This window comes from Astyanax mexicanus, chromosome 13 (genome assembly GCF_023375975.1).
Source record: "Astyanax mexicanus isolate ESR-SI-001 chromosome 13, AstMex3_surface, whole genome shotgun sequence".
NCBI lineage: Eukaryota > Metazoa > Chordata > Actinopteri > Characiformes > Acestrorhamphidae > Astyanax > Astyanax mexicanus.
Genome location: NC_064420.1, coordinates 32,248,981 through 32,274,928, shown reverse-complemented (window position 1 = coordinate 32,274,928; position 25,948 = coordinate 32,248,981). Strand labels below are relative to the sequence as shown.

General features: G+C 35.6%; 1 protein-coding gene across 1 annotated transcript; it reads left to right on the top strand.

Moving 5' to 3' along the window:
- Positions 1 to 411: 411 nt before the first annotated feature.
- LOC103038563 (sodium-dependent lysophosphatidylcholine symporter 1) lies at positions 412 to 25,865 on the top strand. Its single transcript, XM_022677349.2, has 14 exons — positions 412 to 825; positions 8,368 to 8,487; positions 11,870 to 11,994; positions 12,258 to 12,390; positions 15,389 to 15,467; positions 16,606 to 16,790; positions 18,905 to 18,995; positions 19,628 to 19,749; positions 20,192 to 20,275; positions 20,413 to 20,496; positions 20,590 to 20,702; positions 20,854 to 20,997; positions 23,695 to 23,871; positions 24,622 to 25,865. Exons 1-14 carry the CDS (start codon positions 754 to 756, stop codon positions 24,656 to 24,658), a joined length of 1,566 nt encoding a protein of 521 aa, XP_022533070.2. The 5' UTR covers positions 412 to 753; the 3' UTR covers positions 24,659 to 25,865.
- The last annotated feature ends 83 nt before the right edge of the window (positions 25,866 to 25,948 follow it).

Below are 25,948 nucleotides of genomic sequence, written 5' to 3'. Positions count from 1 at the left end.
CATATACAGCTCTGGAAAAAAATAAGAGACCAATTCATTTTCTCTGATTTTGCTATTTATAGGTATACAGTTCGGACACACCTTCTCATTCAATGTGTTTTCTTTATTTTCATGACTATTTAAATTGTAGATTCTCACGGAAGGCATCAAAACTGAAGAATGAACTATATGTTTGAGTAAAATGAACATTGTTGTTTTATTCTTTAAACAACAGACAACATTTCCTCCAAAGTTTTAATAAAAAATATAGAGCGTTTATTTGCAGAAAATGAGAAATTGCTAAAATAACAAAAAAGATGCAGAGATTTCAGACCCCAAATAATGCAAAGAAAATAAGTTCATATTCATAAAGTTTAAAGAGTTCAGAAATCAATATTTGGTGGAATAACCCTGATTTTTATAGCTGCTAAAGTAGCTGAAAGTTGCGAAATGTTTTCAGAAACACGGACAGTCCGTTCATCTCTGAGACAACAGAGAGTTTGACACATTTGGGGAGAGAAGGAGAGGTGTAGTTACCTTCAGCCAATCAGATCGCTGCACTGAGGTCACGTGTGCCAGCCGCTCTCGTGAAGCTATGAAGGATGGTCTCGAGCACAGCTCTCAGATACTTCACCGGGCTGCTGAAGTTTACTGCAGGACAGAGTAACAGAGCAGTCGACAGAGGGTTTAACCCGTTAACTCTGAAGTTTAAAAGCGCAGGGAGGAGAAGGTTTTGCTGGTGTTGTGTGAACTAAGCTGCTGAGGAGGAGAAACATGGCTCAGGACTGTGGAGAAGTACAGCTGAAGGAGGTATCCAGTGATAAACAGCAGCCAGACAACCAACAGGTAGAGTAAATCACTGCACATCTTTATTAGAGGGTGTTTAATATGCGTTTTTATTATTTCTGGATGGTTTAGTCAGTGTCACAACAGTGTTTTATCATTATTATAGTGTACAGTACAAATGTTAGTGGTTTGAACACACTCTAATATAATAAAATATGATACATATACTCATTTGATATACTAAAATCATCCATCAAACCAAAAACGTATCTGTTGTGCTGTTAACTTGAGGTTTCTGAGGCTGGTAACTCTAATAAACTTATCCTGTGCAACAGAGGTAACTCTTGGGCTTCCTTTTCTGGGACGGTCCTGATGAGAGCCAGTTTCATAATATTGTTTTTGATGGTCTTTTAAAAGTTTGTAATCTTTTTTCAGATTGACTGACCTTCATTTCCTAAAGCCATTATTGTCTTTACTTAGTTGAGTAGTTTCTGCCATAATATGAATTAGACATTACTCATATAGGGCTATTCGCTGTATACTAGCTCTACCTCTTCACAACTTTACAACTGATGCTCTCAAACACACTAAGAGGCAAGAAATTCAAGTAATAAAGTTCAGCACAGCTGTTAACTGAAAGCCATTTCAGGTGATTCTACGTCTGACAAAATCTGTCATCTACTAAGCAATATGACAGATTTTGTATTTTGGTTTAACACTTTTTTGTTTACTAAATAATTTCATATTTTGTCATAATTTAAATGGCATTTGTATTTATCTTCAATGCAGACAATTTTACAATAATATAAAAAAAAAACACAGAATTTAACTTATGTCCAAACTTTTGACTGGTACTGTATGTGTTGCAGTACAGTACAGATAGTGACTGAAAAAGCTGTATACCAACTCTACAATACAACTGATGCTCTCAAGTACATTCAGAGGCAAGACATTTAAGTAATAAACTCTTGATCAGTTCAGCACAGCTGTTAACTGAAAGCCATTTCAGGTGACTTCACCTCATGAAGCCGACTGAGAAAATACAGACAATATGTGCAAAGGTGTCCTCTAAGCAAATAAAATAAAAAACATATACAAAACATTCTGGTTTGTTTAACCCTTTTTTAAAATTTTCTTCGTAGTTTGTATGGCTTTACAAACCAACAATGCGGAACATTTTAAAATAGTGAAAAAAAAAAACCACTGAACACCAATATTTTCCACATCAGTAAAATTACAAAAGTATTTGCATTTATTTAGTTATTTATGGATTTTCCTAGCTCTAATGCCCTATTATATTTTTTTGTAATTAGACAACTTATTTTAGGTGAAATGTCTTTAGTGTCACTCTAAATTCACTAGTCATTCAATTGAATGTCATTAACCTTTAGAACCCTTAAAATGGATGGATTTTATGTCCAAAATCGCATCTTGTGTTTTTTTAGGAATTATTTAGGAATCCCTTTACAAATCAAAATGAACCATATATGGTCAGAAAGGGCAGAACTTACTCTTTCTAAAAATATTGGTTACATCCCAGTGCAGTAAAGCATCTGCAAGAAAACATTTGAGAATACACCTAAAAACTAAGATCTCCTTCAAAGTTACTTGTTTTATTCTTCCATTATAACTCTTATTTATTTGCTCAAAACACATAATCAGTTGTAAGTCTCTGAGTAAATCACATGACGTCATCATTGCTTAGGTGTGAATATATTTAAAGTATATATATTAAAAAATAAGTTAAAAAAACAGGCGGTTGGTAAAATTTTGACCAAAATATGGCCAGTTCCATGAAAATATATCAATTCTGCTTCCTTTCACATTATAAATGATTACAGTTTTGAGCAGCCGTATGGCTTCTGGCGTAAAAGAGCTCATAGCATGTGGCTGTCTAATATAATTACTGTGTTATAAGACCTGAAGGAGGAACTGACAAAAACTGAGAAAAACACCCCAAAACAGTCTAGGGTTCAAAGGGTTAATTAGATTAATTATTAAAATGATAATAAACACAGAACACTGAAGTCAAACTATTTCCTTTAAATAGAAACAAGTAGCAATAAATAACTTTAGGCTTAAAGAGTTCTCAGGCACTATTATCATTCTCAGTTTAACAGTGAGTTACAGATCAACAGAGATTTAGGTGCAGAGAGGTAAAGGTCTTGAGATAAGAAACAGCCAAACACCCAGTAAGTGTACTAAATCACTTTGAACTACTGCTAGAGAGGTGTTTGTGAACATTTTGAATTCAGACCACAACAGTGTTTTGTTATTACTACAGTTTATATCGAGCAGTGATGGACGAATTCAGCACTCAAATCATGTAATTTATGTTAAAGTAGACAAGTAGACTTGGGCTGGACAATAAGGCCACAATTTATATAACTATATATTTCTTCATTTCAATTGATACAATTCCAATATTGATATGAACAGTATTGCCACCACCCTTAGTGTACGTAAACACATATGAATGGTGTTTGGAGATATGGTAAAAATATATCACAATATTTAAATACTTTTTTTTTTTTTACAGTAGACAGTATTTATTGTGTTTTGGCATCAGCCAAAATGCATCAGCACTGGTATTCTGCTATACAAATACTCTTTCATTCACAAATAAAGTGATTTTTATAACATTTTTGCACACTAAGTTATGACATGAATATGTTTAGTCAATGCTCTTTATGCACTGATGATAACCTCAGTATTCTTTAAAAGGCATATTGTCAAATTTCAATATATTGCCTATACAACTCTAGATATACCCAGAAGAAAAAAGATCACTTTAGTAAATGTAGAAGTCCCCTCTTTAGACCTACATTAAGGTAAAGTTACAAATGTTTTTTCCTTCAAATGTACTGATTAAGTATCAAAACATTTATTGTGATTTACAATGGCTCTAATTTCTTATCATTTGTGTAACAATGCTTTTGCTTTAATAGGGCAATATGGTAAATATCATTGCATTTTCATGATTAACATTTTTTAATTTTAGCATTTAGAGACCATAACCTTACCACTGGTTAGCTTGTTAGCCCTGATTGACTTTTATGTCAATCATGTAACTTTTGTTATGTTACATTTTTATGCATAGCATAAACTACAAGTAAGGACTTTTACTTTTCTAGATTTTGCATAATATGGTGTAGTAAAGATTGAGAGTAAGAGTAGCTGGATTTAAAATGTACTGGAGTTTAAACTAACAAAAAAGCAGTATAAGCAGTATAAAATCATTCTGAAAACTGGGTAAAGTGTCTCATGTTGGGGGAAAAACAGTGCCTTGAGTTCTACTTTACTTTATGCCATAATAAATGATTTTATACAACTGTTTTGAAGTACATCCAGTTTTTCTGTCCAAATATAGGTCAATATCTGTACAATAAAGCTGTAAAGTGAGTGAGAGTCGCAGTTGTTGATTCACTCTCTGGATGAAAATGTGGGCCAGTAGGGCAATGTGCTGATTTAGAACAAAGATTGGCCTTCTTACTGTAAATCTAAATGAGCGACGAAAAGAAAGCAAACATGGTTATGTTGTGACCACCAATTTATTGTCATAATTCAAGGTATTATGTTTTCTATTAAAATGCTAATGCATCTTAAAAATTAGAATATCATTGAAAAGTGACTTTATTTTAGAAATGGACCAAACCCAGCAGATGACATGACTCATCTGACAATGAACCATCACTGACAATGAGTAAATTCTGCATTTCATTTAGAAATCAAGGGACCAGAGTCTGGACGAAGAGTGGAGAAACACACAGTTCAAGCTGCATGAGATCTAGTGTAAAGTTTCCACAATCAGTGATGGTTTGGAGAGACATGTCATCTGCTGGTGTTGTTCCACTGTGTTTTATCAAGTCCAAAGTCAGTGCAGTGTTTTCCTAAAAAAATCTTACAGCACTTCATGCTTCCCTCTGCTGACAACTTTTATGGAGATGCAGATTTCATTTTCCAGCAGGACTTGTTGCACTGCTCACTCCGCCAAAAGTACCAATTGGTCTGATATAACATTTAAGTTTTCTGAGACACTTTTATTTTAGTTTTCATTGGCTATGAGCCATAATAATCAACAATAATAGAAATAAACGCTTAAAATAGATCACTCTGTGTGTAATACATCTATATAATATATGAGTTTCACATTTTGAACTGAATTACTGAAATAAAGTAACTTTTCAATGATATTATGAGATGCATGAATTTATTGAGATGCACAGATAAATAATAATGTATATAATTGGAATTTTGGACAGTTTCCAAAAATGTAGTCTTATGACCAAACCAATACACCAGTTAACCGAACTGCCCACACAGTGTGAAGTGGACAGTGCCAGTCTGCCGTGGGTGCAATATCCTAACCACATTGAACCACCACAACTTTCCACTGAAATAATGACTTCAGTGAAGAAGAAACCAACTTGTTGTCTTCAGCAGGACTTTAAAAGTGTCTGCTCAAAGCTCATCAAGCACTAAGCTCCCATATAACTTTAGTGGAAGTCCATCAAACATTAAAAACAAAATCTGGACTTTGATGCATTTGATTTTGTTCTATATTCAGTCTAAAATAAAGCTATAAAATGTCATAACAAGTGCTGTCATCAATTTAGTCGCAATGTATATTGAACCCTTAAAAGAAATGACAAAACTTAAATGGAGCTAAATAAAAAGTAGATTTGTTTTCTCATCTGCATACTTTAGCAGATATATTTGATATATAATTACTTAAAAATACTCAATTCCATAACATTGTAGAGTACTTAAGTCAGAGACAGCATAGTGTAAATATGGGAATTGGCATCAAGCAAATATTATCAGATACTGCATTGAGTATGATACAAAGTATGCGGTTGCTAGCTCTATATTTATTCCTATGGGGATAACTATATTACATTTCTTATAGAAAAGGGACTTACCGTCAAGTATTATTGCCCATGCTAAAATATTAGCCTATCTAAAGAAGTTGAAAGTGGAAACTCATAATGATTCAGCTACAGTTATCTTTTCAGTTTTCTGTTGTTTTCTGACATTTTTTTAAAGGCACATTATGCTAATATTTAATGTATGTATTCACAGAATTAATCATAATTATGTACGGTAATATGTGCTTAATGTTGAGTCAACTTCATCAATTCCCATCATTTGGAATCAGAGTAAACACCACATTTTAGCCAATTGAACAGCCCTACTTTGCAACCCATGATGATATTATACAACTCTGTCATACAGAACATTTAGTCCTTCAGTGCAGATAATGTTTTTTCTTCTGTTCTACTTATCTAAACTAAAATTAACTAAAGCAATAAAGCTGTAAAGTGAGTGAGTGGTGTAATTTGTAGTATATATGTTGTTGATTCACCCTCTGCGTGAAAATATGGGACAGTAGGGCAATGTGCTGATTTAGAACAGCGATTGGCTTATTTACGGTTTGTACAAGTGATAAAAATCTCCAAATACTCCATAATGATTTATTTTTTCTATTTTAGCACTATTGACCCTTTTTAGGTTTAGGACCCTTTAGGTTTGAATTAATCATAATAAAATGTGCTTTTGAGGAAACCCCCCAATGCATCTTAATTCACAGTAAATATCACAGCACACAGCATGAGATGAATATTGACCAAAAAAGACAACAGGCAGCAAAACAGCAAAATAAACTGCAGCTGAAAGCAAGCCACCAGGGTTGCCACATTGCAGATTGACACATTGCTTTTTAGATAAAACATTTTCAAATCCACCAAAATTTATAGAAAACTACAGAAAAAAAATAAACAACTGATTTTGATCATATCAATCATATTACAAAATTAATTATGTAATATAATGCTGATATCTTTAAAATAAAATGCTGATATCTTTAATATGTACATATCAGTAAAAAAAAAGGTTAGTTATCTAGAATACGGATGAGTCGGCAAAGTCTTTTTGTTGGCAATTTTGTCCAGTCGTCAAAGTCCCTCCCCCAGCCATCTTTAAACACAAACAGCTGAATTTGACTTGAAGCAACCCTATCTGGCAACACTGTGAGTCATTGGTGAATTTCACATATTTCCCCATGTTAGTTTGTTAATGTGAGGTTTATGTTTCTAAACAACATAATGGTTAAACATTTTTCCATTTACAGCATGTGATTTTTAATGCTATTGAGTAAAATAAAATAGTCTCTCTCTATTTAAAACAATACTAATGAGGGAGTAAGGGTCTTTTCGGAGTCAGTTTCATCTATTAGAATCGGAGGAAACACCAAAATTTATCGCTTTAAAAAAAACTATATTATAATAATAGGATTTTTTTTTAAAGAAAACACATTAAATCAGTATTTGTTTTGGCCAAAATAGATTAGGTTACAGTACAGTGAAAGAAAAAGTCAAGTCCAGGATTAGATTCATTCATTAATGGGACATTTCATGATACACATTTTATAACAAACACCTACATTTACTCTATCTAACCAGCTCAGTACCCTTGATCTGTTGTCAAATATTAGTGAGTAATCCAGCTTGGAATTGTGCTGTTAGCTTTGTGGATAACCTGCTATTCTAGGCTTCATCAACTCAACAAGGCTGAAATGTGACACATCATCAAATATCAGGTATACATTTAAAATTCAACAGCGGTATCAGATCAGTATCGGATATTAAGTACTGGATATCGACCATTACACAACTTTCTTTAACTTCTATGTCTTTGCATTAACCATCTAAGCCCGTACTGATTATTGATAATAATTACAACTGTTAAATTATTTATTATAATTATAAAAAGGATATAAACTTCCAGAATGAGTGGGTGAAGACCACCATCACAACATTTATGTATCAGTATCACTGTAGAGAGCATCTTGAGCACCTGCATTACCATCTAGTTTTGGAACTACAACAACTGTTAGTGTACCTGTATTCAGATGTTAAGACAATAAAAGCCTCTTGACTTGACTTGACTTGAGTTTCTCTGATTTTGCTATTTACAGACAACATTTCTCCCAAATTCCAAATAAACATATTGCCATTTAAAACATTTATTTGCAGAAAATGAGAAATGGCTGAAATCACAAAAAAGATGGAGCGCTTTCAGGAAACAAGTTCATATTCATAAAGTTTTAAGAGTTCAGAATCAATATTTGGTGAAATAACCCTGGTTTTTAATGGCCACAGTTTTCATGCATTTCGGCATGTTCTCCTCCACCAGTCTTACACACTGCTTTTGGATAACTTTATGCCACTCCTGTTGTAGAAATTTAAGCAGTTCAGCTTGGTTTGATGGCTTGTGATCATCCATCTTCCTCTTGATTATATTCCAGAGGTTTTTTATTTGGTAAAATCAAAGAAACTCATCGTTTTAAGTGGATTTATTTCCAGAGCTGTTTTAAACCAATTAACCAATTAATAATATCTCTATTCCAGCTCTGGTTTCACTTGCTTCAGCCCCATGTAAAACATAGCCTACTGTTAGCCTTTTAAAGACACATTTTTTTACACTGTGCTGTTGAAACACTTTCTGCCCTGAAGTTGTTTTTATTTACTTATAAAAAAATGGGTATGTTTGAGTTAAAACCAGATGTGATCTTTTTCACAGAAGTTTCTTTTTTTTTTGTAGAAAGCTACAGGAATCCCATTGTCGAGGAAACTATGCTACGCCATTGGTGGGATGCCCTATCAAATGACGTTAAATGCCAAGGCCTTTTTTATGCCTATCTTCCTTCTTGACGTTGTGCATGTAAGTACGTTATGTTGTTTTAATTCAATTTAATTCATTTTAAATTCATTTATTTTGTGCTTTTTACAACAAATATTGCCACAAAGCAGCTTTTTTAGAGATCCAGGTCCAAGCATGTTTTAAAGAAAGGTATTTGTGGTTAGGATACTTTGTGGTGATCTGTGCAATAGAAGCTCCTGCAGGGCATCATGATTCAGTGTATAGGTTTCCATATTTCCAAATAAACACACACAGATGCTCTCTGAAATATTCAGATGCTCATATGTTTTTCAGAAACTCATGATTCACATGATTTGAATATGCTAAACATTTTTATTATGATCCAGCTGTGGGTGGATCAAGAAGTTAAATTTGTACTTGTCATGAATTTAACAGGAAACGCTGGACTGTTGGTTGTATATTTCTTCCTGTAGTGTGTTTGATGACAGCCTACTTTTAGATGCATATCATAAGCAAAGTACTTACTTAGAATGATACTCATGGAGGCTAAATAACACTGCACTGACCTGTACTAGATGCATGTGGGACCTCCTGCACTGTCCACTGTGGATGGTAATGCCTAAGGTGCATTTCTTTTACACATGTGACACTGAGAATCAAGAAATGTTAAATATCTGGAAATTGAGTGATCCATAAATCTGGCATCCCTTTTTATGGCTTGCCATGAGCATGCTGGCCAGTGTTTAGGCTCAGTCACAAGGTAACACCTCACCTTATACAGGTATGACCATTCCCAAGCCATCCCCTGAAGTAACACCAGTAAACAATATTCTAGCAGTAAAATATAGACTGAATTATAAAGTTTGCAAACAAGAACATCCAAGTGAATAACATGCACTTGAGCAGCAGCCACACTTTAAATAGCAATATTAAGGGATGTTAGATATAACCCTAAAACTTTCGCTAGTACAAAATTTTGTGTTTTTGATGCAGCAGATATGGCGATATCCATTAAAAAGATTTGTCCTGTCTTGTCAATATAGACAAGACTTCTAAAACAATAAATAGTGTGAATAAATAATCATTTAAACTATTTTTTAAAAACTGTGTCTATTCTAACTTATCAAATGTTGTAAAAAAATAAATATAAAGACACATTGGGTCTCATGATGGACTTGCAGTTTTGTGATATTGAAATCTGTCAAGGAAAATTTTTTTCTACAATATTTTGTGTCAGGTAGCAACAGCAGGGAGAAGCGGAGGGTGGATGCAAATGCGAGTTATGTTTATTTATTAAAAAAACAGGAAACAAAACCATAAACCAAAACCTAACTTCACAGAAACACAGAACAAACAGGGAAACACACGCAACCTGAACTAACGATAAAACATACAAGAACCAAAAGCCACGCTAGAAACAAAGGGGCTATATATACACAGAAGGAAACAGGAAATGCCTGGGGACAGGTAATGAGGGGGTGGAGCTACAAGTTACACATGTGGGAGCACAGAAGGCAAGGGCAGAGACAAGGAAAACAACTTAGGCTACGTTCACTTTAAAAGCCACATTGCTCAAATCCGATATTTTGCTCAGATCTTGACGGTTCACATTCACAAATGTGTGTGAGCTGTATCGGTGTGTAATGTGAACTAATCTATCCCTGAAACGCATCACATACCCACATTGATACGTGTATAAACAGGGCCTTCTTCACCAACAACAAAAAATCCTCATTTTTGAGAGACGACTCGTAGCGTTATAAAGAGAAATGGATGCGGAATTTGTTAGCAGCTCATATGTGGAGCATCTTTTGCTGGAGTGAAGAGTAAACAGCTGGTCGAGGTCGAGGAGGAGGAAAAAAGTCCAGGCTGCTTGCTTTTGCTGTTTTTGTAGAGATGCACATAGCACATGCGTAAAAGCAAAAAGATGCATGAATTCCAATTTGACCGTTCACAATTATGTAGCATGTCCATGGATTGGATATATATTCGATTTAGGACCACATATGGAAGTGGCTCAGATCTGATTTGAAAAAAATCAGATTCGGCACGTTCACACAGCCAGGAAAAAATCAGATCTGAGCCATCTCACATTTGAGTCACTTCAGCCTGGTAATGTGAACGTAGCCAAAAACAAGTGCAATATAGCACAAAAAATAAAAAACATGAAAACAGACAGTGGAGGACACTAAACAGGACGTGAATGTGACATATTGATTTGAACAAAATTAGTGTTGTTTCACAATATTCTTTCCCATTTTCATCATATCCAGTGGAACAATTGTGATGCATAGTATGCTCCATTTTTGGCCTTTGTGGAAGCTGGACTGTGACACAAGCGGAAGGAACAAAACAGAACATTGCACGGACATGCCACTGAATTTTGTCATTTCAAGACATAGGGTTGTTGGTGCCTTAAGGTGTTCCTGTCAGCTGTCTTAACTTCCTTTGTACTTGAAACTGTGTTACAGAAATTGCAGCTGTAATCGGTTTCTCAATGTAGGCCAAGCTATCAAAATGCTGAACAACCACAGATGCAGAAAGAAAAGGATACCTAATAATTCATTTTAATCCTGCTTACATCAACTGAATAAACCCCCAGGATCGTGTTAGTGGATCCAGGCTAAACATGCAACAGGAAGTAGAGTACCATTAATCAAATGATTGCTAAAGTAGGATGTACGTTTCCGAAATACTATGATGCTGTCTGATGAGGAAGTGCATAAGGTTTTTCCCATTTGTTTGTCTTAATGAGAGTCTTCATAAAATAAAGTTTTAGGTCTAGTTTTTCTTCCAGTGTGTTTTGTTGTGTATATATATATATATATATATATATATATATATATATATATATATATATATATTAGTGAATACCTCTCTCAGATCAGACAGCTAAAGTCCAAATATATGTCTGATAAAATCAAGGAAACAAGGGCTTTTGCATAGGGTGCACACATTTTGCAAGATGCACACATTACCCTGTGTGCATCTTGCTTTGCATATTTGCATCTATTTTTCTTCAAAGGAGCACTTGACATTTCAATAGAAATTGTGTGACGTAAATGCCAGTCGAAATGTAATTGCTTCTCTCAAGTATACAGTGTTATGCAAAAGTTTGGGCACCCCTGTTTAGATTACATCTGCAGTGTATGTAGTTTTGTTTGCTCAAATATGCCTCAGATTTTTGCATATAGAAATACATTTCCAGGAAAAAAAATCTGGGGCTGTTTTAAGAATGTTGCTGTTTAAATAAAACAAGATCTATCTACATTTTTTTTTTACTTTTAAACACAAATTAGATCTGGCAGTTGTAAATCACATTCATGAATAGACCAATGAAAATGCTCCAAAATAAATAACACATTTATTCTACAATCTACATTGACTTCTGTTGAAAGTTCATATTTTTTAACTAACATGTATGTGTTGTGTTTTCAATCAGATGCAGCCGTACTATGTGTCCATAATTCTTTTCCTTGGGCGGGCCTGGGATGCCGTCACTGACCCACTGGTGGGCTATGCAGTCAGCAAGAGTGGCCGCACTCGCATTGGCAAACTCATTCCCTGGTACAGTATAATTACATATGTGTGAGAAGTACACTGACATGTCATATGTCTTCAGACACAAACTAGTATCGATTTCATTGATTTTTATTACAATCACTCTCATCCACTGCACTGTCCACTATGGGTGGTAATGCTGGTAAAGTCCCATCCATCTGGCACCCACTATGAGGAGACTTGCTGGGTTAAAAAAAAATTATCAGTGTTTCACAGTGGCATTGCTGAGTAGTTCTTTTTCTCTGATTATTGTCTCGCTTGTCTTTCAGGATAGTATGCAGCACACCACTGGGAGTAATCTCCTACATCATGGTGTGGCACACTCCCCAGGAAAACATGTCTGCTGTCTCCAGCTTCTGCTGGTACTTCTTTTGGATCTGTCTTTTTGACACTTTCCTTAGTGTAAGACCTTTGTCATCATTACCTACATAATAACAGCTTTTGTACTGTCCTCACGGCTTACTGGGGTCAAAGGTAAAGCAACAGGTGGACTTGAGGCAATGAGTTATTGTGTTCTGTCCAGTTACACCCAAAAGGCCATTTATTAAAATAAAACATAAGATAAAGTAAAATAGAATGATATCAAATATAATAAAATAGATATCAAGATAAATACATCAAATTCTTAACATATACTGAGCATTTCATCAGATCTGTGAATTGATTTCAGTGATGTTTATGAAGCACATATATCAAATCAAATCAAATCAAATTTATTTGTATAGCGCTTTTTACAACTGGTGTTGGCACAAAGCAGCTTTACAGAAACATGATTACAGGACAAAGAATCAGGCAAAACATTAAACATAGAATATACATAATACAGAACCCCCAGTGAGCGCGGAGGCAAGGAAAAACTCCCTCAGAGCTGCAGGAGGAGGAAGAAACCTTGGGAGGACCAAGACTCACATTAAAGGGGGGACCATCCTACCACTGGTCAAATGGCTTTTAAATTAATTTTAAAAAGTCTTTCATACATCCACATAGGTTTTATATATTCAGGTGTATAGCAGCTCCACTAATGGCTTATAGAGTAAGATGGATGATGAGCAGCTGATCTGTGGTGGTGGATGGAGAAGAGCTGACTTCAGAAACTTCCAGTCTGGCCAGACAGAGGACATGAGAGCCTGAGGGTCCAACATCCCTCGGTATCGGGTCAGACAGGTGGGCAGTCAGTAACTCGGAGAAAGGCAGAGAGATGGGATTAGTTTTGACTGGATTTATGTAAAACAGAGAATATAAAACATTATCAGAGTGTGGCAAATGACTCCGGCAGATCTAAATAAAACAGCCTAACTAAAGGCAGAGAGCCAGAAGGTAACATAGACATGGAGGCTCCCTGAAACACTGGCATCCACCCACTCCACCGTCCACAAACCTGAGTGACCGTGTGCAGTGGGAGAACAGCAGCACCAGCTTCTCAGTTTACCACAATTTCCTCTGTCCATGAACCCCTGAATCTGCAGCCTTATCTAAAGGGAAAAACATTAATTACCAAAAGCTAAACTAAACAAGTAAGTTTTCAGTCTAGATTTAAAGATTGAGACTGTGTCTGAGTCCCGAACATATTCGGGGAGATTATTCCAGAGTTGAGGCGCTTTATAAGAGAAAGCTCTTCCTCCTGCAGAGCTCCTCTGAATTTTAGGAACTACTAATAAACCAGCACCCTGAGATCTAAGTAATCGCGGTGGTTCATAACAGGAGATGAGGTCTTGTAAATACTCAGGAGCGAGCCCGTGTAGGGCTTTATACGTTAACAGGAGAATTTTATAGTCTATGCGGAATTTGACTGGAAGCCAGTGCAGTGCTGATAGTACTGGACTAATATGGTCAAATTTTCTCGTTTTAGTAAGGACCCTGGCTGCAGCATTTTGAACTAGCTGAAGTTTATTTAAGTTACTGCAGGAACATCCAGACAGTAGCGCATTACAATAATCTAGCCTTGAGGTAATAAAGGCATGTACTATTTTTTCTGCGTCATGCAGTGATAGGGCATTTCTTAGCTTGGCAATATTACGTAGGTGTAGAAAAGCTGTTCTAGTAACATTAGATATGTGTTTATCGAATGCTAGATCTGAATCTATGATAACTCCAAGGTTTTTAGCTGCTGAACCAGGGGTGGCTGAGAAGTCAGATTTAGCATTAAGTCTGATAATTTATTTCTAGCAGATTTGGGGCCTAATAGGAGAACTTCTGTTTTTTCACTGTTTAATAGGAGGAAGTTGTGCGACATCCATGATTTTACATCTTCTACACAATCCTCGATTTTCTTTAATCTCACTCTGTCATCAGGTTTGGCTGATATGAAGAGCTGCGTGTCATCCGCATAACAATGAAAATTCACATCATGTTTTCTAATAACTTTGCCCAGTGGGAGCATATATAATGTAAATAATAACGGTCCTAATATAGAGCCTTGTGTAATTCCATATCTTACCTTGGTATAACTGGAAGACATATCATTTAACCTCACAAACTGATAGCGATCGGTTAAGTACGATTTAAACCATGCTAAGGCAGTTCCGGTTACACCGACCATGTTCTCTAGTCTTTCTAAAAGGATAGTATGATCTATTGTATCAAAGGCTGCAATAGATCATACTATATCATACTATATCATACATAGATCATACTATATCCCATATATCTAATGATTTATCAATATTTTTAAAAGCATATTTTTTCGAACATACAGATTGGACTGAGCATCCTGACAAACATTAATACAGCTAGCCAGTTAGATCAAAATAAATAAAAAAAGAATGTCAAAACCAGCAATATGGCAATACAATACATATCATTAAATATATATTGCGTTATATTTGCGATATATTGTATTATTTTTATTAAAATGTTATGAAAACTGTAGGTATAATACATATTAAACCAAAGTAAAATAATTACAATCATACCTGCTACCTTAAAACATGTCCTCAGCTTAGCTATTCCTTTTGATTGTGGGTGGAAGTTGCAATTGATAATATTTGTTTGTGTTTGATTTGTCATGTTTCTATATGGATTATACAGAACTTTATAAGAATCTCAGAATGGTTCTGAGATTTAAGATTTCTTTGAACACTCAACAACAAACAGCTTCTAAACACTAATTATTATGGGCTAGTTATCGTATTATTAGGCTGCAGTAAATTTAAAACACCACACTAACTTCATGAGTATGACCGACAAGCATTCTCATTTTGGTTTAGAGATAGGGAAAAAGATATGTTCTTTTTTTTGTCTCTACGTACACAATGAATGTTCTGTGAACGACACTGAAGCAAAATAAGAAGCTTCTCTTTAATAACTTTTGAAAACTTTTGTTTTGATACTGGAAAAGAATGCTGTGTTCCTTCTGTGTTCTGCTTAATCTGTATCATATTGTGTTCTCTTTCTCTCTCAGTGCTACCATGTGCCCTACTCCTCTCTGAATATGTTTTTGGGCGGAAATGATAGAGACAGAGACTCAGCTACTGGCTACAGTAAGACACTTATACAACAACCACATTTAATTTCCCTAGACTTTTGTTTATATTTAGGTGATGTTGATTTTGCCTAGTCAAAACTCATTTTTTTATATTCACTGTAAAGCTATGAATTTATTTTTTGTTTAATAGTATATGCCTGGAGTAGGACTGTCAACATTAAAGCGTTAATGCATGCGAGTAATTTGGAATTAATAACATGTTAATATTTTTTAATGTAATTAATTCCACCATAATCTGCCTCGCTCCCACCCAATGTGCCGATTTTTTTTCTGGAGCAGTTCGCTTGTGGTAAGAACGTGATCTGGTCTCGAGCTGACCCAGCTATCAAACATATTGTTTTTTAATTGAGCTAATTTGATGATAAGGCTTAGTTTAATCTGATATACACTATTAGCCAGATAATATACTGCTATTAACAAATGCTGTCTCTGCTGCTCCATGCTGTTTACACACTAAGAGTGCAGTATGTGCAGCATTCACAACTACTCACAGCTGTGCGACTCCATTTAATACATCTGTGCTACACATCCCAATTATTTTTTTTCTTTTGTTACATTTATTGTTTTATACAAAATCAGAGGTAAGTTAATACGTTAATCTTGTTTACAAAATAGACAAAGGTGCACAGTTTTTGTAATTAAATATTTAATAATATCATACAATATTTTTACTAAATAAAAGTTTTTTTGTTGCAGTAATTAATTAAATACTTTTCATTCTTTCGTCATATTGTCAAGAATATTGTTATTGCAAATATTTTATTTTTTATTTGTTTTAGGGGCAAAATCGCCTACCCCTAGTTGTTAATGATGCGGTGCAGGAAAAATTACTGTTTACATTTTTATTTTTAATATAATAATATTAATAATTGGCATAATGAAATTTTTTTAAATATTTTTATCTGGAAAACAACAATCAGATCTGCTTAAATCGTCAGCTCTCTATCAATCAGTTACAGATGTTGTTTTCTGGCCCCAGCCTAAGTGTCCCTCACTGCTGTACTGGTGTACAAAACTAGGTCATTTGATATGGTCACTTAAGGGCAAGTAATTTTCCCCTGTTTGTTCTCATTGTATTCCTCTTAAGCAATAGAAGGATCTCTTCCTTCTCAACTGCTCTTTCTTTTCCATAGGGATGGGGATGGAGATGTTTGCGACACTGCTGGGGGCTGCTATTCAGGGTCAGATTGTGGGGGTCCACCATGCTAAGAAGGCAAATGCTTGCAGCCATCTGAATAACAGCGAAGCGCTCACTGACAATGACTCAGTTACACTGGACCCAAACTTCACCTCCCCTGACACGACACTACAGAATACGGTGAGGCTTGTGGAAATGTGTGGAAGGGTGTATTTTGACACACACGCACAAACACACACACACCACTCAGAACATGAAAAGTTTGAAACAGATTTTTACATGAACAGTTTTAACATGACACACTGTCCCACTTTCTCCTACACCACAAATGCTCGATGTTGTAATACTACTTTATGTGTTCCAATAAAGATGCTTGATTATTGATGTCATTATTAAAAAAGGCCATTATCAAAAAACTATGGCCCTGTCCACACGGGGTTGGTGGTATAACTCCCCCTGACTCCTATGACTCCTATATCTCTATATTTCAAAAAAACTTTTCCTGAGAAGTCCCCCCTAGACTGGCAAAAAAAAACTGTGCTAAAAAAAAAATTATGAAGTGCCTGTTAGGGTGCCTCCTCTTGCAATAAATTATATTTTTCAATAGGATTTTTTTTAAAGCTTGAATCCCTATGGATATAATAAACCTAAATATAGAAATTTAACTTCTGATAACAAGCTGATAATTTGAATCTATTGTTTCAGAGCATAGAAGCACCCAGAACAAACTAGACAAGGCAATCCATAAAAAACATATTTTTTGTAAGTTTACAACAATAATGTAAGAGTATATTAAGAATATAAACAGGGAAATATCCTTCTGTGCATATTCTTGCTTAAATATAGGTTACATATTTTTATTGATGACCACACTTTGTAACATAAACATATATATTAGTTAGGTAAAACAGGTAGGTAAAATAAGCTAAAGCTTCAGCCTATACCTTTTCAGTTTGTGTTGATTTGTTTAGTTTAAATGCAAGATATAGGGTGTTTTTTCTAGATTTGATTTATTTTCTATTTTTAACCTTTTCTTATGTGTGTATAAACTAAAAAACTAAATCTAAACTTGTATGCCTCATTGTATTGGATGTAGATGTCATGCAACATTATATTAAAGATAAAGGAATAAGTCATTAAGTAAGTAACATATGGTATAGTATGGAATGGTGTAATAACAACAACAAAAAAATATTATGCCATAGAGGGCTAATGCACTAATATGGGTGCCATTCTCTCCTTTTAGTAGAAATGGGAGCCATAATTAAGTCCCTTTTATGGCAACCATAAAAGGGACTTAAAGTAGAGAGAATCGGATGCAGTGCTGTAAAGAGTTCTCTTACAGATAAGAAAACAAGAAGAAGAGCCCAGTTAGGTGCCCCTCTAATAGAGAAGAGCCATGCCAGTGCATAAAATGTGATGTAGTGCCTCATAGGTGCCTCCACAATGGAATCAGTTATATGACGGTACATAACAAAGTAAATTGCTGTCAGTGATAAAACAAGGTTTAAAAAAACTCATTCTCAAAAGTGCATCTATTTTATTCATTGTTTTTCATTTTAGCATGAGTCTATTATAAATTGGATAATATATTTCTGAAGTTGTGCGGACAATTTATATTCTCACTAATTTACAGTGTCAGGTGGTGACTGAGAATATCGTCGCTGTCCAATTAAAAACACTTATCTCCAAAACAGCAACTTTACAGGAGAGAGAAAAAAACCTTGTGAACTTTTAATGGAAGTCAATGTAAAAAGAGTTTATTTCAGGTAATTTTGAAAAGTTTCTATGTTCAAATTATGTAGTAAACTAAAAATCAACAAAAATGGAGATAAGGCATTACCACCCACAGTGGAGAGTGTAGTGGGTGGTAACAACTAGAGGAATCTGGCTTGAATTGTTTGTTAAATAAAAATCAACTCTGGTAGAACTCACATAAAGCTTAATGCAGGTGGCCCCATAGGCATATCCTCTAGATTAGTGTAGCATGATATCAGTTCTGTCCCAGAATGACTTTTGCCATATCTATGTATGGTATATTAACTTATACCTAATTAAAAAAGATACTTTATTTTAAGCATGAAGAACAGTGTTTAATGCCAGTGCTTTGTTCTTGCAGCTGTCTGTAAAACTGTCAGCAGCTTGTGCCTGACTGTGGTAAAAGAGGAAATATGTCTCATATCTTAGTTTCGATGCATCTTTGTGTATCTTTGCTCTTGTTTTGCATGCGCTTATCTCATTGATTGATCTCCATAATACAGAACCCTAACAGAACTCTGTGTTTAATTCTGCAGAGACAAGCATATTTGATTTCAGCACTGGTGATAGGAGCTTTCTATTTCCTGTGCTGCCTCGTGCTGTTCGTTGGAGTGAAAGAGCAGTTGGGTAAGTATGGGCCTCCTTCTTGAAATTTCCTTTTTTGAGTAACACTGAAACTGGAACCTCTGTCGAATTATTATACATTAAAAAAGGTCAGCAGAATTTTTAAATAAACTTCCTTTTTATTCAGATAAATCTTCAGTTTTTGACAGGGACTAAAAATGAGGCTAAAATGATGTTTAGATAAAAATAATAGAACCCCTCATTTCTCCATTCAGCATTATAGAACCTACATTTTAATTTTTTTAGATTCCCACATCAATTTACACTAAAGTTTGAAGTATTGTTTCAGCCTGAACTGCTATTTAAATTTGGAACAGTGCAGAAACTATTTATACTGACATCCCAAAATTAATTTAAAAGGAACAAGTATTGTGTCGCATGACTTTTGTCATCTCCTAAGGAAGCTATGTTTGGAAATGTTTGAAAAAAAAGCAAAAAAAAAACAGGATTTTCATTTTAGTGTTTTCATTTCAGTTTTATTTTTGGCAGGATTTACCTCCCATACCAATATCAAGTAGCCACAGATGTAAAGCTTGTGAAACTTGACAGCAGTCTGTGTTTGATTGTTGACTGAGTGTTTCAGTGAAAGTGATGTCAAAATGATGTTGTGTGTGTTTGTGTGTCTTTGTAAACAGCTCCACTGAGTAAGCTGGACCGCATACAAGTTCCGTACCTGACCGGCATGAAAATGATTGTGAAACATACCCCTTATTTGTGGCTCGTGTTTGGATTCTTCTTCTCTTCCGTTGCTTTTCAGGTCAGATACTCTGAACATGTGTGCACATGTTCTACACTCAGAATTTCTTTGCTTATTGGTCAGACCTGTCTGGGGGGGTACAAAAAAAATAAACACAGGAAAAAGGTTCTTTGTTCTGGACTAGAGTATATTTCTGTGTCATTTAACAGGGAGCAATGGCATAGATGAACTTAATCCATAGCTGTAATTATGATCTAGGTAATTAATCTGGCTATGGGAATCTTATAAGACTTGATTTTAAGGCGAAACTACAAAGATGACCAAATACTTAATTAAGACTAAAAGTTATTAAACACACTTGAGTAATCCAAAACACATGTTAAGCATTATGTCCCAAAGGTTATCTTGCTTTGAAATGAAGGGTGTTGGGTACAAAACACAGTGAAATAATGTTTTTTTTTGTCCCAAACATTAACAGTAACGATACAATGATTTATTTCAGCTGGCTCAGTCAAACTTTGCTCTCTTCTGTACACATGCCGCCGGAATGGGGGCATATTTTCAGCACCTTATGCTCATATTGCTGGTGAGTGGCCTTTTTCTTAGAGGACTATATAAATTATCATGTTTTTTTTAACATCTGATTTGTATTTTTCATGTTACTTTTTAGTAAAGTTTTCATTGTATCATTATTTAAAAAATTAATTTTCTTATGTTGTGTAGATCGCAGCTACCTTGTCCGTTCCTCTATGGCAGATGGTATTGGTCAGACTGGGAAAGAAGACCACCATCTTCATGGGCCTATCAGTGAGCTTCTTTTCTCTCCTCCTGATTAGTTTCTTCAGGCACACATTAGCACATAAAGCAATGTATTAATGACAAATCTTCATTTCTTTTCAGATCTACATTCCATCACTCATCATTTTAACTAGTGTGAAGGGCAGTTTTCTTGGTTTTGCCCTGACAGCAATTTTAGCGGGCACCAGCCTAGCAACCCTCTTTTTACTGCCTTGGTAAGTGAGATATTTTGGCTCTGGTGGATAAACTGGTGACATAGAAAAGCACCTTTCTTAAATGTAAAGAACAAACTTACTAGAGAACCTAATCAATAAGCTGTTGTTAGTTGTCCATTTTTATCACAATGTTTCTTTCTTCTGTTTGCAGGTCAATGTTGCCAGATGTGGTGGACGACTTTAAGGTGAAGAACCCATCGTTCACAGACCTGGAGCCCATGTTTTACTCATGCTTTGTTTTGTGCAACAAGTTTGGAGGAGGCTTGTCAAACGGAGTCTCCACTCTAGCACTACAGTAAGGACTTCATTCCATCATTCTTTTTCTCATTTCTCACTTTGCAGTTGTGTTTAAAAAGGAAATATTTGCATTTTTTAATTTTCTTTTCATGTTTTCCCAAGACAATAAAAAAATAGCACACAGGAGGTGATGTAAGAATTGTAATTTTATTTTATTATTTATTATTTACTTCTGCTTTCATTTAGTCATGGCTTACACTGGCATGCCAAAAGTCATGGAATAGCAGTATGTAAACTGACCATGAAGAGTTGTGAGGTGTTGTCTTTTACACACTATAAGGCGCTCTTAAAATCCATTAATTATCCCCAAAAAATTTCAGAGCACCATTTAATCCAGTGTGTGTTATGTATGAATTTTACCAGTCCGGTTTTATGAAGCGCTAAAGCCACTCTCCTGAAGTACAGTGTTATACAGGAGTTTCAGTTTAGTTCTCCAGCACTGGGGCAATATTAGCATTAGCCGCTAACTGCTATTTTCCCATTCAGAGGGGAGTATAATAGGTCTGTAGCATAGACTATATATAGCTGGACAGAGCATCGTCTCTCAAAAGTGAAGCCACCACAGGTCGGGCACCCCTGCTGTTCGGTGTCAGAAAGCCGTGTAACCCCACCCATTCCCATAGGTTTCAATGGCAAAACAGACAACTCTCAATCATGTTTTTTTCTAATGTACTGTAATTCTACTTCCTTTATTTAAATGCAACAGCTAGTGTAACCTCTGCTTATATTGTCAAATTTTTACATCCCCACAGAATTCGTTTTTTGAAACGTTATTCAGCTCTATTCAAAAAAGGTGTGGTTATTGTAAAAGGGCTGGTTATGGGCGGGACCAATAACAGACCGTCAGCTCCGCTCCGCCCCACTTTGCAGCCTGTGACCGCGAGGCAGCCCTCAGGGGCGGGGTTATTTAAATGAGCGGGCTGTCTCTCCACAGTCTTTCTCCCTCCTCTGGTCTCTACTGCGCAGAATCGGGTGTCAGGATCGCCAACATGGCGGAAGATTTTGGCTTCATTTTCATTGAATGAATGGGAACGGCGACGCAACGTCCATCTTTTTTTACAGTCTCTGGCCTGTAGCCTGCTGCTAACCTTGGCTAGCACTACTGGAGCAGCATTAGCCGAGTATTATTGGATTATATCCTGCATATTTACTGTGTTAAAACAAGGTACGTGGGACGAACCACTAGCTAATATCTCCCTGGCTTAGCAAAAAACTCAGAGTTCCTCAGTGTAGTGCTAATGTTAATTCTCCTTCGTGCTGGAGAATTTCAGGAATCTAAGCTTACTGTAAATAAATGGAAGCGCTTTACTCACCCAAATAAACAGTTTTCAGGAGAGAAATCTGAGTAGATTTACATCCAGCCCTTTTTTTTAATTAAAGTTTTGTTTATTTAGCTTAGCTTTACTTAACTTATTTAGCTACCCCCGACCAACTCCCAGTGTCAAGACCTGCAGAATTACAAGTTCCTAATAGTGTCTCTTAAAATGCAGTGCACCTTATGTAGGAAAACAGACCAGAAAATGTACGTTTATTGATAGTGCGCCTTATAAAAAATAGAGTAAACACAGGCTAGCTGGCAAAGTTAGGTTCATTATCAGAGTTTAAGCTAGTGCTGATGCTTTATAAAAAGAAAGGTTAACATCAGAACATCAGAGTTAAATGTATTCAGCTCTATTCAAAAAAGGTGTGGTTATTGTAAAAGGGCTGGTTATGGGCGGGACCAATAACAGACCGTCAGCTCCGCTCCGCCCCACTTTGCAGCCTGTGACCGCGAGGCAGCCCTCAGGGGCGGGGTTATTTAAATGAGCGGGCTGTCTCTCCACAGTCTTTCTCCCTCCTCTGGTCTCTACTGCGCAGAATCGGGTGTCAGGATCGCCAACATGGCGGAAGATTTTGGCTTCATTTTCATTGAATGAATGGGAACGGCGACGCAACGTCCATCTTTTTTTACAGTCTCTGGCCTGTAGCCTGCTGCTAACCTTGGCTAGCACTACTGGAGCAGCATTAGCCGAGTATTATTGGATTATATCCTGCATATTTACTGTGTTAAAACAAGGTACGTGGGACGAACCACTAGCTAATATCTCCCTGGGTTAGCAAAAAACTCAGAGTTCCTCAGTGTAGTGCTAATGTTAATTCTCCTTCGTGCTGGAGAATTTCAGGAATCTAAGCTTACTGTAAATAAATGGAAGCGCTTTACTCACCCAAATAAACAGTTTTCAGGAGAGAAATCTGAGTAGATTTACATCCAGCCCTTTTTTTTAATTAAAGTTTTGTTTATTTAGCTTAGCTTTACTTAACTTATTTAGCTACCCCCGACCAACTCCCAGTGTCAAGACCTGCAGAATTACAAGTTCCTAATAGTGTCTCTTAAAATGCAGTGCACCTTATGTAGGAAAACAGACCAGAAAATGTACGTTTATTGATAGTGCGCCTTATAAAAAATAGAGTAAACACAGGCTAGCTGGCAAAGTTAGGTTCATTATCAGAGTTTAAGCTAGTGCTGATGCTTTATAAAAAGAAAGGTTAACATCAGAACATCAGAGTTAAATGTATTGATTACTCATTCCTCTTTAGTGTCATTAAGAGATTGCATACAGTCTGACACTGCAGGAAGGTATCTCTCCAGTGGAAGAAGTCCTGATTAGCCATTGCTGTAATGCATGTTCTAATGTTCTTCATTTGTTCTATTTAGATTCGTAGGCTACCAGCCTGGTGCATGTAGGCAAAACCCCAGAGTGATCACCACGCTGCAGGTGCTCTTCGCTCCAGCTCCCATTGTTCTGCTGCTGATAGGCATGCTGCTGTTCTTCTTCTATCCCATCAATGAGCAGCGGCGGCAGCAGATCCAGACTGAACTCCAGAAAATAGTGTAAGTGTGGCATTATGTATCTTGTTGAATTTAATCATCAAACTATGAAGAACAGGCAGAGATGACTTAAGGCTTAGATCTAAGTTTTTTTTATGTCCAACAGATGATACCATGGCTCCATCTGCTGGGAGTATTTATTAAAAGTTCATGTAGTTTGCTAATGGCATCTGCAGCGCTAGAAAAAAAATAAGACTCCACTTAAAAATTATGAGTTTCTTTGATTTTACCAAATTGAAAACTGAATTGCTTGAATTTTTGCACCAGGAGTGGCATAAAGTTATCCAAAAGTAGTGTGTAAGAATGGTGGAGGAGAACATGCCAAGATGCATGAAAACTGTGATTAAAACCAGGGTTATTCCACCAAATATTGATTTCTGAACACTTAAAACCTTATGAATATGAACTTGTTTTCTTTGCATTATTTGAGGTCTGGAAGCTCTGCACCTTTTTTATTTCAGCTATTTCTAATTTTCTGCAAATAAATGCTCTAAATGACAATATCTTCATTAGGATTTTGGAAGAAACGTTGTCAATAGTTAATAGAATAAAACAATGTTAATTTTACTCAATCATAATCTATAAATGTCAAAATCAGAAAAACTGATTCAAAAACTGAAGTGGTCTCTTGATTTTATCCAGAGCTATTTGTAAATTAAATCATCAAATTGATCCTGTGCATCAAATTATTAAAAATATCTATGCTGCTCATGATGTGATTATAAGTTTTCTCTTTCTTTTCCTGTTATACAGTGCGAAAGGACAGACAGTGCAGGAAGTTTATCTGTGAAGAATTCCCACCGGACCTGAATGCACCTTATATTATTATTTTTCTATAATTAATTATTATACTGTAAATATTATCTGAACTCAAAATGTATTGTTATTTTAACATTTTTAGACAATAATGCACATGAAATTATGTATCTAATTTTTTTTTTATTAATACAGATTTTATTATGTTTTTATGTTTGTTCCAAATGTGCACATATTCAAAGCTGGAGAAAAAAAAAATCATTCTAAACAGCAACTGTTGTATGTGATATGTGATATGTATTATTGAGCTCTCTGAGTCTTTTATAAAGAATGAATTAAGAATATGATTCTGGGAAGGGATTTAAAAACACCTCAAAACAGTTAGAAATTAGCCATTTCACTGTCCAAAAAATAATTTTTAAGTGGAGAAAATGTAGAACCACTAGACATATGACCAGATCATTATATTCTAACAAGTTCAGCCCACAATAGCAGACCACAAGATGTCTTAAACATTCCTAAAATATCATCATGGGACCTGCAGGCAGCTCTTAGAGCAGTTGATGTACACACATCTACTATCAGAAAGAGGCCAAACCTTTTTTTAACTGCCCATTGCTGTAAGAAATGTTATCAGAGAACATTGAGACAAACACCAGGACTTCTGCAAAAATGTGATTTGGACAGATACATCCAGTTGAAATATTTGGTGTTGGTTTGGAGCTTCTTTGCTGCTGCAGGGCGTGACAAGCTCCCCATTAAATTTCATTATGAATTCTTCACTGTACTGGGAGGGTGCTGTCCACAAATGTGGGTTGATTTGAAACTGCCTGCACAGGCAAGAAACCACTCAAACCTCACAGAAATTAAAAAAATTCTGTATGGAAGAATGGAAAAAAAATTCTTCTATTTAACGTTGGAGACTGGCAAATGGTTACAGGAAATGTCTAGATAAGGTAATTCCAGCCAAAGAGGGAAATGCCAGCTACTAGATCATGGGGGCTAACTTTTTTTCTGACAAGATAAAAAAAAAACGTATTTTTAAAGGCAATGTCTCTAGTTTAATTTATTTATTTGTCATATAAGCTTTATCTCTTAATACTTTTTAAATGCAGCTCAAAGGTCCATATGTTTAAATAATTTCAAAAAGGTTTTTATGACCTGTCCTAATTTTTGCACATGACAAATGAAGTGAATAACACTGATTGTATTGTCACAATTAAGAGAGTGAGAGATCATTACGTTTCTGTATTGTGTATTTTTTTTTTTACTTCTTTGACATTGTAATATTTTGGTCCAGGGTTTGTCCAGGAGATGGTGCCAT